The sequence below is a fragment of the Cydia strobilella genome, chromosome Z (assembly GCF_947568885.1).
Source record: "Cydia strobilella chromosome Z, ilCydStro3.1, whole genome shotgun sequence".
Classification (NCBI taxonomy): domain Eukaryota; kingdom Metazoa; phylum Arthropoda; class Insecta; order Lepidoptera; family Tortricidae; genus Cydia; species Cydia strobilella.
In genome coordinates, this window is record NC_086068.1 from 23,248,867 (window position 1) to 23,262,223 (window position 13,357).

The 13,357-nt window shown below is 42.5% G+C and overlaps 1 protein-coding gene across 1 annotated transcript in view; it reads left to right on the forward strand.

Annotated features, from left to right (window-relative positions):
* The window catches only part of LOC134754459 (E3 ubiquitin-protein ligase MYCBP2), a 283,481-nt gene that overhangs the window by 195,469 nt on the left and 74,655 nt on the right, over positions 1-13,357 (forward strand). The window contains exons 44-50 of the mRNA XM_063690792.1: positions 3,022-3,150; positions 3,289-3,484; positions 4,159-4,308; positions 7,643-7,784; positions 12,151-12,291; positions 12,509-12,624; positions 13,088-13,270. Coding sequence (XP_063546862.1) covers positions 3,022-3,150; positions 3,289-3,484; positions 4,159-4,308; positions 7,643-7,784; positions 12,151-12,291; positions 12,509-12,624; positions 13,088-13,270 — 1,057 coding nt within the window. The remainder of the gene's footprint in view (positions 1-3,021; positions 3,151-3,288; positions 3,485-4,158; positions 4,309-7,642; positions 7,785-12,150; positions 12,292-12,508; positions 12,625-13,087; positions 13,271-13,357) is intronic.

Genomic DNA, 13,357 nt, shown 5'->3' on the forward strand with positions numbered 1-13,357 from the left:
GTTATAATGATGAAGAGGTAAGTAATAAAATATGAAATATGTATATTTTTCGTATTCTCACATTTACAGTAGGTTTTTATGTTGGTTACGACGTTTAAAGTAAACTTATATTAACACTCATCAATAAGTAGTCATGAATTGGAACAAGTATAAATTAAAAAAATATTAGAAAAGTAAAACGCACTAGTTCACGAATACCAACTTTCCGCACGCTAAACAGCTACGTAAAGTAACACTTTTTGAGCAATGTATTAAAAAAAATTATTCTGCACCTATAGATGACAGGAAAAACCACAGACAAAAACAGCTGAAGTGTGGGAAAGGGAAGCCATCACGTATATGAACATCCCATGAGTGCGAAAGAGTCAGACTACAAATGAGAAAACTTAACCATTTTTGAGTGACGTAGTGAAGATGGTGTCGTGTAGTGTGCCGGATTGTAGTATCACAGGGCGAAATAACCCAGGCAAACATTCATTTCACAGGTAATTATGATATTCCGAGCGAAGTTTTCTTAACGATATTTTGTCAAATTAACAGCATAAAAAGTGTAAAAAGCCGGTTTATACAATTAATTATAAGTTTTTCTTCAGTTGTGTGCTAATATTTTATCATATTAGTCAGTAATTTGGAATATTTTGTGTAAAAACTTAACCTGTTACTATACGCTAGGGCTTGACAAAATGTTCATATGACTGTATCGATAACTTGTCGGTATAATAGGTACAATATATATTTAACTATTTTTTCACATCATTAAGATATTAGCCTTTATAACCGAGTTAAAATAATAACGATTGTTATAATATCTTTTTTGAAGGTATTATAACAATCGCACACATGTTTAGCGGTAAATTTAAACTTCACTTTCGAACACAGTATACTACACTTACTTACATTTTAGCCACTTTTCCACGACTTTACCGTCAAGACAAGGAAACACAAGACGGCGTATACTTGAACACAGCGTATACACACCCAATCCAACTTGTCAGTAGAAAAAGGCGCGAAATCAGGGGTGCGAAACTCCTAGCTTCGGGCAAACTCGGCTCTGTTCGGCTCAGCATTGCTCCGAGCAATTATTAGGGTTGTCACAACTTGACGTCCCTTTGCGTGCACGGTCGTGCACACAGTGGTCACAGATAAGATAATGATTTGAATTTTGACAACCCTAAATAGCCGAAAAGGATAGTGCCATATATTAGAAAGGGACATCATGATTCGACCCTGAACCGCTGTCAAACTTTGGTTTTGTAGGAAGTTTCCTTTCTGTACGGTAGTACTATTATTTATTCTGTGGCGAAGTTCATATTTTCTGTGGTAAGTCAACTCTTTGCGCCTACTGTTAGCATGTGTTTGTGTTAACGACGTTGCACCACACACACGCATACGACGAGAAACCTGCTTTAAAGCTGTAACGGTGCGGTGCGGTAGTATGTTTACAGCTATTATCAACGCTTGCTTGCTTGTTTTTTTTCCATTAGACTTTACTTATCTTATACGGAGTTACATATATATCTTTTCACATCACCAATCCGAAATAGTACATTGTGTCACAAGGGAGCAAAATGACATATTTACGGCGAGGGCGTAAATTGAATCCTGAGCATAGTGAGGGATTCACGTGTGTTACGTCCAAGATGGAAATAATTTTGCTACCATGTGACACATACTGCTTTTCACATCACCTATGAGGTAATTATGATTTTTAAAAATATTATTTAAGCTAAAAAAATAATGTACAAAAAATGAAAAAATAGTGTCCTAGAACAGAAAAGTGTTACTTTGATCCCTCCTAGCAGGGAAGAAAAGTGCCACTTTGATCCCTCCTAGCAGGGAAGAAAAACCCCTTTTTCGAATTGGTGATGTGAAAAACTGGTTTCCATCAAAGTAACACTTTTCTGTTCTAGGACACTATTTTAATGTATTTTTGCACATTATTATTTTAGCTTAAATAATATTTTTAAACGTCATAATTACCTCATAGGTGATGTGAAAAGCAGTATGTGTCACATGGTAGCAAAATTATTTCCATCTTGGGCGTAACACACTTGAATCCCTCACTACGCACAGGATTCTACTTTAGAATCCCTCGTTACTCTCGGGATTCTATTATAGAATTCTTCGCTTCGTTTAGGATTCAATGTACGCCCTCGCCGTAAATATGCCATTTTGCTCCCTTGTAACACAATCTACTATTTCACATTACCTATTCGGGAACTGGCTTTTTCTTCCCTGCTAGGAGGGATCAAAGTGGCACTTTTCTGTTCAAGAACATTTTATTGCCAGTATGAAATATTGACACAAAGAAATATGAAATTAGTATACATATAATCGACTACAATTTCTTTATAATCGATTACGTGCATACAAATATATAATATATAATATGAATATAGGCGCTAATAGGGCCTAATAATAGTAATAATTGAGACATTTTATTTTAATAAAAAAGAAACATTGAAAGAGTAGTCGATAAAGCAGTCAAACACCGATAGATTATTAATATGTTGTAACTTGACATCACTAGTTTTGATCTCACATAGACAATTTACGCACACACTTGAATTTCATTTTTGGTCGCACTTTTAAAGCCTGACAGTTGTTCTTTGTCATCCTAGTTCTGTGGGAAAAACCTATTAGAAATGTGCAGTCAAGCGTGAGTCGGACTTAATTACTTAGTTTTGATTCGATCCCTGTGGATTATTAAAGACATTTCACTCACGTTTCACATAAAAAAATACATTGTAAAAAATTGGGTAATGTACGGAACCCTTGAAACGCGAGCCCGACTCGCAGTTGGCCGGTTTTTCCCATTGCATGATTTTGTCCTCCAGTTAATCACCACTTACAGCCCGTAGGTATACCTATGGCAATTAATTCTTGCGCAATTAAGTACAAGTCGGAACTAGTTTTCTTATGTAATGTAGTATACAAGTACTTATTTATGGTTGTTATACGTGATGGGGTGGAATGGATACCGAATCTCGTTTTTCTTAGACGTTTTCGTTATTATTGTAGACGGACATAGGAATGGAGCCGGACACGCGTGCCGGCGGCGGCCGGCTGGCGCAGACGGGCACGCAGACGTCGCCCGAGAGCGTCGGCGACACCGTCGCCACGTTGCACCTCTACATCGGGCCCAAGCCGGTATGATTATTGCAGCCTATTGACGTCCTTGCAGACGAGGCGCAGAGATATTAATGATAATTACCCGTATTTTTTCCTGTTCATTATTACACTATGTGCATATAATTTGATTTTATAATGAAGTATCTTTTATCTTAGGACGAGAACATAAGCCCCAAAAGTGTCGCCCGTGAACGCATAGCGTCGCGGTCGCGGGCCTACAAGCGGAGTTCGTCGCCGCCGCCGCTCCCCGCGCGCGCCGCGCCTGCGCCACCGCCGCCGCGAAAGCACGCCCTCAGCCCCGCGCAGGCTGAATGTCTACGAGCGCTATTCGCTGCACTGCTGTGGCATGAAGGTACGTGGGCTATCCTTGTCCTAGATGAAACTATAGCATCTGTGGAAGTGACTAAAATATTGTGAGCGTCAGGATGGCGGGTGGACCTCTGCGACTTCAACGAAATATTTATAAACATATTGTACCTTCAGTGTAACTCCGTAAACTTTTATTAGAAATCGGTATATCGATCCCTAAAACGAACTAGGCTCAAAACAGAGATAGATTTCATAGGTCATCTTGACGTCAGAATGGCGGGTGGACCTTTTTTGTTAAATGTCTCGTTTTAGAGAGAGGTACACTGGTTTTTATTAAAGGTACACTGAGGTACACTGAAGGTACAATATGTATATAAATATTTCGTTGAAATCGCAGAGATCCGCCCGCCATCCTGACGCTCACAAAATATTAGCTATTGTAAGCAGGTATTTGGTAGCTTTTCCCTAGCTTAACACTTACTTAGCTTGATTCCAACGACGACGAATGGACGACGTATGCAAAAATAGAACATCGTATAAACTCCTTCTACATGCGTTGCCTTCGTAACTAAGTAACGTTGCTAGTACTAGTTTACTGTAAGACATAGATAGTATGATTCTCTCTGTCTATGTTTGAAATGAGACAGTCCTTTGACAAACTAATCAAACTATATAAGTACATACAGGCGTATCGTATAATACGTGTGTGTTCACCAGGCATAGTGCACGACGCGATCGCGTGCGCGGCGTTCCTGAAGTTCCACCCGCAGCTGCCGAAGCAGGGCGCGCGCGTAGTCACCCGCGCACCGCACGACCTCTCCGTGTCGCGGCCTCAACGACATTCCGTCGAAGTCTCCACTAACGCTGGTAAATTTTGAAGAACCTTACAGTCCATTTTACGCTGTGCTAAGGGTACGGCCACAGATTATATATAATAGTTCTTACGAACAGATACTTATCTCTACCGTTTGATACCTACACAAAAATACAATGGAGTGACCTTCAACGCGCCGCTCCCCGCACCGCGCGCACCGGCACAACGCTAGGGTTGCCGACGCTTCTTTCAAATACTTAGGTGTCTTAGGTAGATATCTAGCTATAAATGTGTCGTAAAAGACATTACCTACATCTTTAAAACAATTAAATAGTACCTACGTAGCTTGTAACTATCGTAAAAATACTAACAGTAGGCATATTGAGGATGTCTACTTACTTTTGCTCATCCGTCGAAAGAGGAAAAAACTATATTTTTTATTTGTTTTGTTGTTTCTGCATCCATTCACACTACAAGCTGTGTTATTTGTTCGTGACGAAGACATTTCTTTGGCATAGCGCGCGGTGACGCATCGGTGACGTGCGTGCGTGAGCGCGTGTGGCAACCAACTGGCTAACTTGAGTCCCGCCGGCGGGAAACGAGTCGTAGGTATAAATCCGAGCTCGCGCGGAGAGTTCCATAGGGCAACAATGGTTCCAAAGTTGCTTGCTGGTCGGCGACCTAAAACGGTTGAGCAGATTTAGATTTTTAATCGGCTTCTAAAAGAGTAATAAATAAATATCGATAGAAATCGAGGTCAAAAGTTCGTATCGTTATTATTAAGCGTACTAAAGGGGCTTTAAACTTCCACGCGGGCGAAAATAGATAGCGATCTAAAAAAAATAACCGACTTCTTTCTCAGAAGAAGGTTCTGTATTCGGTTGGGGCTATGTTTTTTTGTTTGTATGTTCACCGATTACTCCGAGACCCGTAGTTCAGTTTCAGTAATTATTTTTTTGGTGCAAAGGAGGTACCTCCAAGTTGGTTCACTATTAATCTGGTTCTGATCTGATGATGGAATCCATGAGGAATTGAAGGAGCTCCTCAATTGCATGTGTAGTGTTTAGGTTGTTCTTAAGCAACTTGAGCATTTTGTCTCGAAAACCTGCAATTCGATGAAGTAGACCTGATGATGATAATTGTTTTGATGATAATGATGATGATTTTTTAAATGTAGTATGTCCGATTTCAGTAATTCTTTTTTTGTTTGAAAGAAGTTACCTCCCAGGTGTTCTCATAATATTTTTGGTTCTGATCTGATGATGGAATCTATGAGGAATTGAGGGAACTCAATTTTTAAATGTGCGTGTATGGTGATTTCCTCGGTTCCTCGCGTTGGCGTGTTGTTCGCCTACGTAGTACGCTGCGTTAGGCAATCCAACGTAGGTACATATATAGCCGCATCCTTATCGAATTGCACCAAAATCACTATGAATCTATAGTTCAAAATTTGGCTTGGCACCGACTTAAATATGGAACTCTAAAAAGGATAGTATTTTATTTCATCCTTTTTGAAGTCGGTTTATCTTGTTTTTTTTAGTATTTATACAGAATACAGAATACAGAACTTTATTGGTAAAAGCAAATTTTACAGGTCACATTTTACATTTACAAAAAAATATATGTACAGTCAGCAATACGATCTCCTTGACAGCGCTGACGCGAGTTACCATCTTGTATGTGTGCGTCAACGCCACTCGCTCGTTGTTATTACGTACGCTACTTGTCATCTATGAATGATTGTTAGTGTGTGTGTGTGTGTCGTTACACGCATACGCATTGCATACGTTTACGCATTGCCATTGAAAAGGTAAGACAATTTCCGCACAGTTTGCAAATACACATCATGATTGGTCGCTGTGACACGTGTGCTGAGGAATAGGTCACGCGAATGTGCAGCGACAATGGCTTGGTGACGTGGAGACGCTTCCGTATGTCAAATGTCAAATCATTTATTTGCCATACGTACACAAGTATACATGCAAATATACAATAAATAGTACTAGTTACATTACAATAATATTTTTACTTAGTTACTATTTACTACTAAAAACAAAAAGTACATTTTTATTTACAGCCGCACGAATCATTTAAAGTTTACCTAATTAATAAATGCTCCAGGTTTGGGACCGGAACGCCGTTCCTCGACATGTCCCTCACGGGCAAACCGGTGAAACCATAACTGCACAGTCGGTCCCTGTAAAGCAAATTTAATTTAATTAATCAAATGTTATAAACATTGCCACAAATACATGTAATTTTTTAAGTAAATTAGTAGATTTCTAATCAATAAAACAAATATGTAATAATATATTCTATGCCTACCGATATTATTAAACGTCGAGCAATCTCACTAATTTAAATATTTTGTTCATAAAGAACAATTATTTCGGCCTTCTAAAACATGATTTAGACAAATTTAGACAGGTAAGTAAATCGCACAAAGGTATCCGAAAGTCGCAGAATATCGGCTAGCGAAATGACGAATGGCGGCTAGAAATATTAATACTTAACACCACAATCCGTTTGTCATAATTTCTATAGAGGGTAGAATATAAATGATGCAAATATGCAGAACAAAGCAAGAAATCAACATAAATTAACTTATTTTAACTTTTATTAGAACAACAAACGTTGTTGCATTATTTTAATTTAGAGTTATTACTGATTAGTAGTCAAATTTAACTGTATAAAAGTATTGTAGTAATTTTTTTATTCTAATAATCAATCATAACCAACCGATACTTAATCCATTTCATTTTCGACCTTAACACTTATAGAATAAAGTAGGTAGTAAATCCTCACCAACATGAATTAACAATACACACACACAATGTCACACGGTACAACAATACTAAATTTGTTTACTTACAGTTTAGGCGAAATTGAACTTTGTTTCAATGTCATACAGGTTTTTTCATGGGAAACACAAATCTCATTATTCGTAGCGGCTTGTAATATAGACTTAATAAGTAATGTATTATGGTAGAAAGTTAGAATCCGAAAAAAATTACTGAACCGCACACTAATATAAAACTTCTTCACAGTGTGGGTTCTACAAATCTTTGTAGGCGTGACCTGCCAAGCGGATAGTATGGCTGACTGTACATATGTTCGTTAATATAATGAATTACATATTTCATAACATTTTTAGACAAAAACATTTTTAGATTTAAATATAGTTAACATTAATATATTTTTTAAACTACCATGCAGAAGTCAACGACCTCATCGAGTATTTATAAATTCGTCAATGCTGTAGAATGCTCCCTTCCCTCCCAACTCCCTATCCCTTATATCCCTTTTCAAGTCGGTCTTCTTTGTTTTTTGTAAAAAGTTTTTATCTGTTTAGTTTGTATTGTATTACAAATGTATCGCTTATTGCAGGCCAGTACTTGCGAATGAACCCCGCAACGCTGGAAACCCTAACGCGGTCCGGCGTGGAGGCGAGCGCTAGCCGAGCTCGGCGGAGCGATGTCGACGTCACCATACGCGAGGAGGAGTCGCAGGCTCAAGGCGATACAAGTTAGTATACTATACTCATTGCAGGTCAGTACTTGCGAATGAACCCCGCAACGCTGGAAACCCTAACGCGGTCCGGCGTGGAGGCGAGCGCTAGCCGAGCTCGGCGGAGCGATGTCGACGTCACCATACGCGAGGAGGAGTCGCAGGCTCAAGGCGATACAAGTTAGTATACTATACTCATTGCAGGTCAGTACTTGCGAATGAACCCCGCAACGCTGGAAACCCTAACGCGGTCCGGCGTGGAGGCGAGCGCTAGCCGAGCTCGGCGGAGCGATGTCGACGTCACCATACGCGAGGAGGAGTCGCAGGCTCAAGGCGATACAAGTTAGTATACTATACTCATTGCAGGTCAGTACTTGCGAATGAACCCCGCAACGCTGGAAACCCTAACGCGGTCCGACGTGGAGGCGAGCGCTAGCCGAGCTCGGCGGAGCGATGTCGACGTCACGATACGCGAGGAGGAGTCGCAGGCTCAAGGCGATACAAGTTAGTATACTATACTTATTGCAGGTCAGTACTTGCGAACGAACCCCGCAACGCTGGAAACCCTAACACGGTCCGGCGTGGAGGCGAGCGCTAGCCGAGCTCGGCGGAGCGATGTCGACGTCACGATACGCGAGGAGGAGTCGCAGGCTCAAGGCGATACAAGTTAGTATACTTATTGCAGGTCAGTACTTGCGAATGAACCCCGCAACGCTGGAAACCCTAACGCGGTCCGGCGTGGAGGCGAGCGCTAGCCGAGCTCGGCGGAGCGATGTCGACGTCACGATACGCGAGGAGGAGTCGCAGGCTCAAGGCGATACAAGTTAGTATACTATACTTATTGCAGGTCAGTACTTGCGAACGAACCCCGCAACGCTGGAAACCCTAACACGGTCCGGCGTGGAGGCGAGCGCTAGCCGAGCTCGGCGGAGCGATGTCGACGTCACGATACGCGAGGAGGAGTCGCAGGCTCAAGGCGATACAAGTTAGTATACTATACTTATTGCAGGTCAGTACTTGCGAATGAACCCCGCAACGCTGGAAACCCTAACGCGGTCCGGCGTGGAGGCGAGCGCTAGCCGAGCTCGGCGGAGCGATGTCGACGTCACGATACGCGAGGAGGAGTCGCAGGCTCAAGGCGATACAAGTTAGTATACTATACTTATTGCAGGTCAGTACTTGCGAATGAACCCCGCAACGCTGGAAACCCTAACGCGGTCCGGCGTGGAGGCGAGCGCTAGCCGAGATCGGCGGAGCGATGTCGACGTCACGATACGCGAGGCTCAAGGCGATACAAGTTAGTATACTATATTTAGGGGAACGTAGTTGGGTGAGTAAAAGGTACCGTTGTCGGGTTAACTTAAACTGATTTATTACAACATAATCAACTGTTTTTATACATCCTAATCTACGGCGGTACAGACCTTATCTTAACTAAATCAGCGCGTGCTCAAACCTATACTAAGTTATCGACACGCGCCGATAATATTTTGCTGACCGCCATAGTACTCCCCCCTTTTAAAAATAAATAAATTAGTGGATGGAGCGGCTGTCGCGGTGAGAGTGAACGCTGCTGGCGGCAGGGGCGAGCGCTGGCGGTGGCGGCGAGTGATGCTAAACTTAGCAGAACTGCTGTCAATGCTCGGACCTCGCGGTTTCGGTTCCCGTCGGAGGAAGAACTTCGCTTGAAGGAGCTTGCCGGCGCAATGGTGGCTTCTGAGCGTCACGGTCGTTATATCGTTGCTCTACCTAATTCCGAAACCGCACCGCACGCCCCGATTTCGTGACATACGTGCACACATGCCGCGCGTCTGCGCTATCAGCATGATCAGCATCTGGACCGGCTAGCAAGAATGCGGGCTTAGGACAATCAATAGACACGTACGATTCTTTTCCGCCTTTTTGAATGCAGAAAACCTTATCTGTTCTCGACACTACTAGGTACGGCCCTTCGTACGGCGGAGTTAAGCTCGGGCGGAGAATATCGCACCTCACAAACACGTGCGAACAGCGCCCCAGTTCAGGATGAACAAAAATCTTCTGGCGGCGCGTAGGTACCGCTGCATATATTGAAATATTGCTCCGAATCCTTCTTACAAGCTCGTCGTAGGTCTCTGAACTCTCCCCGCCCGTGAAAAAATCTCCAGGAAGCTTAACTGGCGCACCGTACAACATCTCCGTTGCACTAAACCCCGTGTCGTCCCGAACAGCACTCCTTATTCCCATCAGCACCGAAGGCAACTCCCGGACCCAATCCCGAGAGCCCCTAGCCATTAAGGATGCCTTGATGGTCCTGTGCAGACGCTCGACCTTAGAATTCGCCTGGGGATGGTACGCAGTTGTCCTGATCCTTTGCACCCCCAGGAACTGTGTTAAACACTCAAATGTTCTGGACTCGAACTGGCGGGCTTGATCCGTTGTTATGCGCAGAGGGCAACCAAATCTCACTATCCACCCCTCGTAAATCACGCGAGCCACGGGAAAAGCATCTTCCTGTATTTCTCTGGAATATAGGGACGATTGACCCCTGTTGAAGTGTCGCATATTATCGCAACCGACATTCCCGACATGTTCACTTTATCTATTCTCAACTTTTTGCTCTTATACAATTTTACTAACTCAGCGTCGCCTTCTTGGCTTCTTGCTAAATCAGCATAATCGATCGGCGACGGCATGCATATTTCGTCGACCGCACGTGACAAACTGTCAGCTACTACGTTACCTTGACCGTGAATAAACTGAATGTCCGTGCTGTACTGAGATATGTAATCCAACTGGCGAACACGTCGTGGAGTATCGTCGAGTTTTTTTGGTAAAAGCATACGTTAAGGGTTTGTGATCCGTAAAAATTGTAAATTCTCTTCCCTCGATCAACCGTTGAAAATGCCGCACCGCCATGTAGATTCCCAATAACTCTCGGTCAAAAGTTGAATACTTCCTCTGGGCCTCACTTAAACCCTTTGAAAAAAACCCTAACGGCTGCCATGCGTTGTTTGCCCTCTGGTGAAGCGCCGCACCCACGCATGACGAACTCGCATCCGTGATCAAAATATTTAATAAAATAATTTGATTTGTTCCCAAACTTGTTCATAGATGGCAGCACCAGTCTCTCTCGCTACAACGTAAATCCGTAAGGAGTTCGTTTAGGAGGTGCAAGCGCGCACTGCTTGCCCTTAGAGCTGGTCAAAGACGCCTAGTCTTACTAAGATGGCATATAGTCGAGAAATTCGGACGGGCACCGCCGTGGCGGGTTGGCCTAGGGGTTCATGGCGTTAGCCGCGATAGCTAAAGACGCCGGTTCGAATCCGGCCTTCACCACTGGAGGGCTTCGTCACTTTTTCTATTTATATATAGTAGTGTGACTACTTAAAAAACACAAATCAAAATATTTAATAAAATAATTTGATTTGTTCCCAAACTTGTGTGTGTATGGCAATGTTTCCTACGTCGCTGTAGGTTTGACATAAATGACAAATCTACCGTCTTTAGTATTAATGCAGTTCATTAAGTTTTTAGTCAAAGCAGTTTATTAGGGGAGGGGTACTCTACTCCACATTCATATTCTTTTATTAACAAGGATTTCATTTTTCTACAATACAGTACAATACAATACTTAGTACCTACAATCAAATATATGAACTTAAAATATATTATAAAATTCACCGTTATGAGACATGCGGGTTTGCTCTTTGGGCTCTGCAGTGAACCAGACAATGTAGTAGTAAAGACGCCGCCTTTTTACGTAGTTGCAAAACCATCGTTTAGTGGCTAATGCAATCATGGCAGAAGCGCTGCAAACCCTAGTTAACCCAGCCGGCATCCTAAAAGCATTATACTACGAAGAGCGTTGTATGAATGTCGAGCGTAGCGGACACACAAACTACCTACCTGTGTAAAATTATGAAAAGCTCTAAGAGGGGGGCTTACGGAAAATTGTAGTTTTAATATTGCATTTTATACGTTGTAATCAAGGGAATGTGGCATGAAAACTTTGTGTCATGGTTTCATGGAAGTTTGACATTGTACGGGTTGTACATCTGAGCTGATATGATTCTTGATCTTGATGGTTGATTGATATCTTGATGGAAACACTGATTTAGGTATATGTCTTTATTTATAACCAAGGTATATAATGAGTACTAGCTAGGAGCACGTATCTACGTAAACTGAAATATAAATCGAATTAAAGCGTAATCGCATAAACAGCAATCATTCATTATATTAAATGCTGACGCGAGAAATGTGCGATGCTTGCATTGTACAGACATGAATGATTATATTGCCACACCCTGTCATTGCAAATGCCATGCAGAGATAGCTTGGTCCGACTCGAATATAATATGTATTTGCAAGGGCAGACAGACTTCCTGGCTTTACGCTCTTAGAAGTAAATGTGAATGTATTTATTATTATACAGACAGCAGCAACTCGCCGTCCGTAGTGAACGTGCTGCCGCCGGCGCTGCGGGCGCTGGTCGCTCTGTGGGACGCTCTCTACGATGCCGACCAACTCTCTGCTGCCACTGACAAGTAACTTGAACGTATTCTCATTAAAACATTCTTTTGGTTTTGATATAAATACAAAACTATATAGTTATTTGATGTGGCCCCTGACCGATACGGTGCCGAATTTTATAACGTATATTCATTGCATGTTGTAATGTAGGCGGTATTTTATTGTGTCATTTGCATATGAGACAGGACTGCACGCTTTACTAAATAATTAGCTATGTTTTATTTGTTTAAGACACCAGAAAGAAACTGCTGAAAAGAACGAAAACGAGCTGATTTCAAGAACGTTCACTTCACTTCGCAAAAAAAGGGATTGGAAGTCGGCGCCGGTTTATAAAACTCCTTATTCAGGTACGTGTGTTCATATTGCAAATAGATATCACATATTAACGTAAATGTACCAGTGTTCGGCTTGTTAATGCCCAATAGCTGGCACCTCTATTCTCATAGACCTAAATCTAAAGACATGTAATAATTTGACAGTCTTGAGCAGGGGGCATCAGTCAACCTCAGTACTTTTTGTACCGAGACTGACCGAAATAGCAAGACACGTTCGTACGTTTCCGTGAAAATACGATGGAAAATAATTATGCAATACAAATCTACATAAGTTGGTTTGATTAAGTATTTAAAGAAAAGGCACCTGTAGGCTTAGCACGAGAGCATCGCGACAGTATCTCGCCCACGAGATAGACAAAACTATGGGATCCCTTCCTAATTAATAGTTAAAAAAGACGCGATATTGTCGTGGCGCTCTCGCGCTGAGCCCACTGTAAGTACCCTTATTAGAGGAATGACGAATGTGTTGTTGCAGTGAAGTGTGAGTTGTGCGGCGGGGTGAGCGTGCCGCCGCCGCTGGCCGCGCACATGCGGCACGCGCACCCCGGCTGCCGCGCCGCAAGCGCGCGCGGCTTCGACCGCGCAGGCGTTTACCGCCGCGCCGACCCGCCCGCGCCCAACGACGCGCCGCCCGCGCTCTGCGGCCAGCTCGCGCAAGGTACTTACTCTTCGGTTGCAGTATCAATAATGTACAGTACTCAATAATGTCATAAATTGAATTCCTAAATATTTTTTTTGTGGTTAG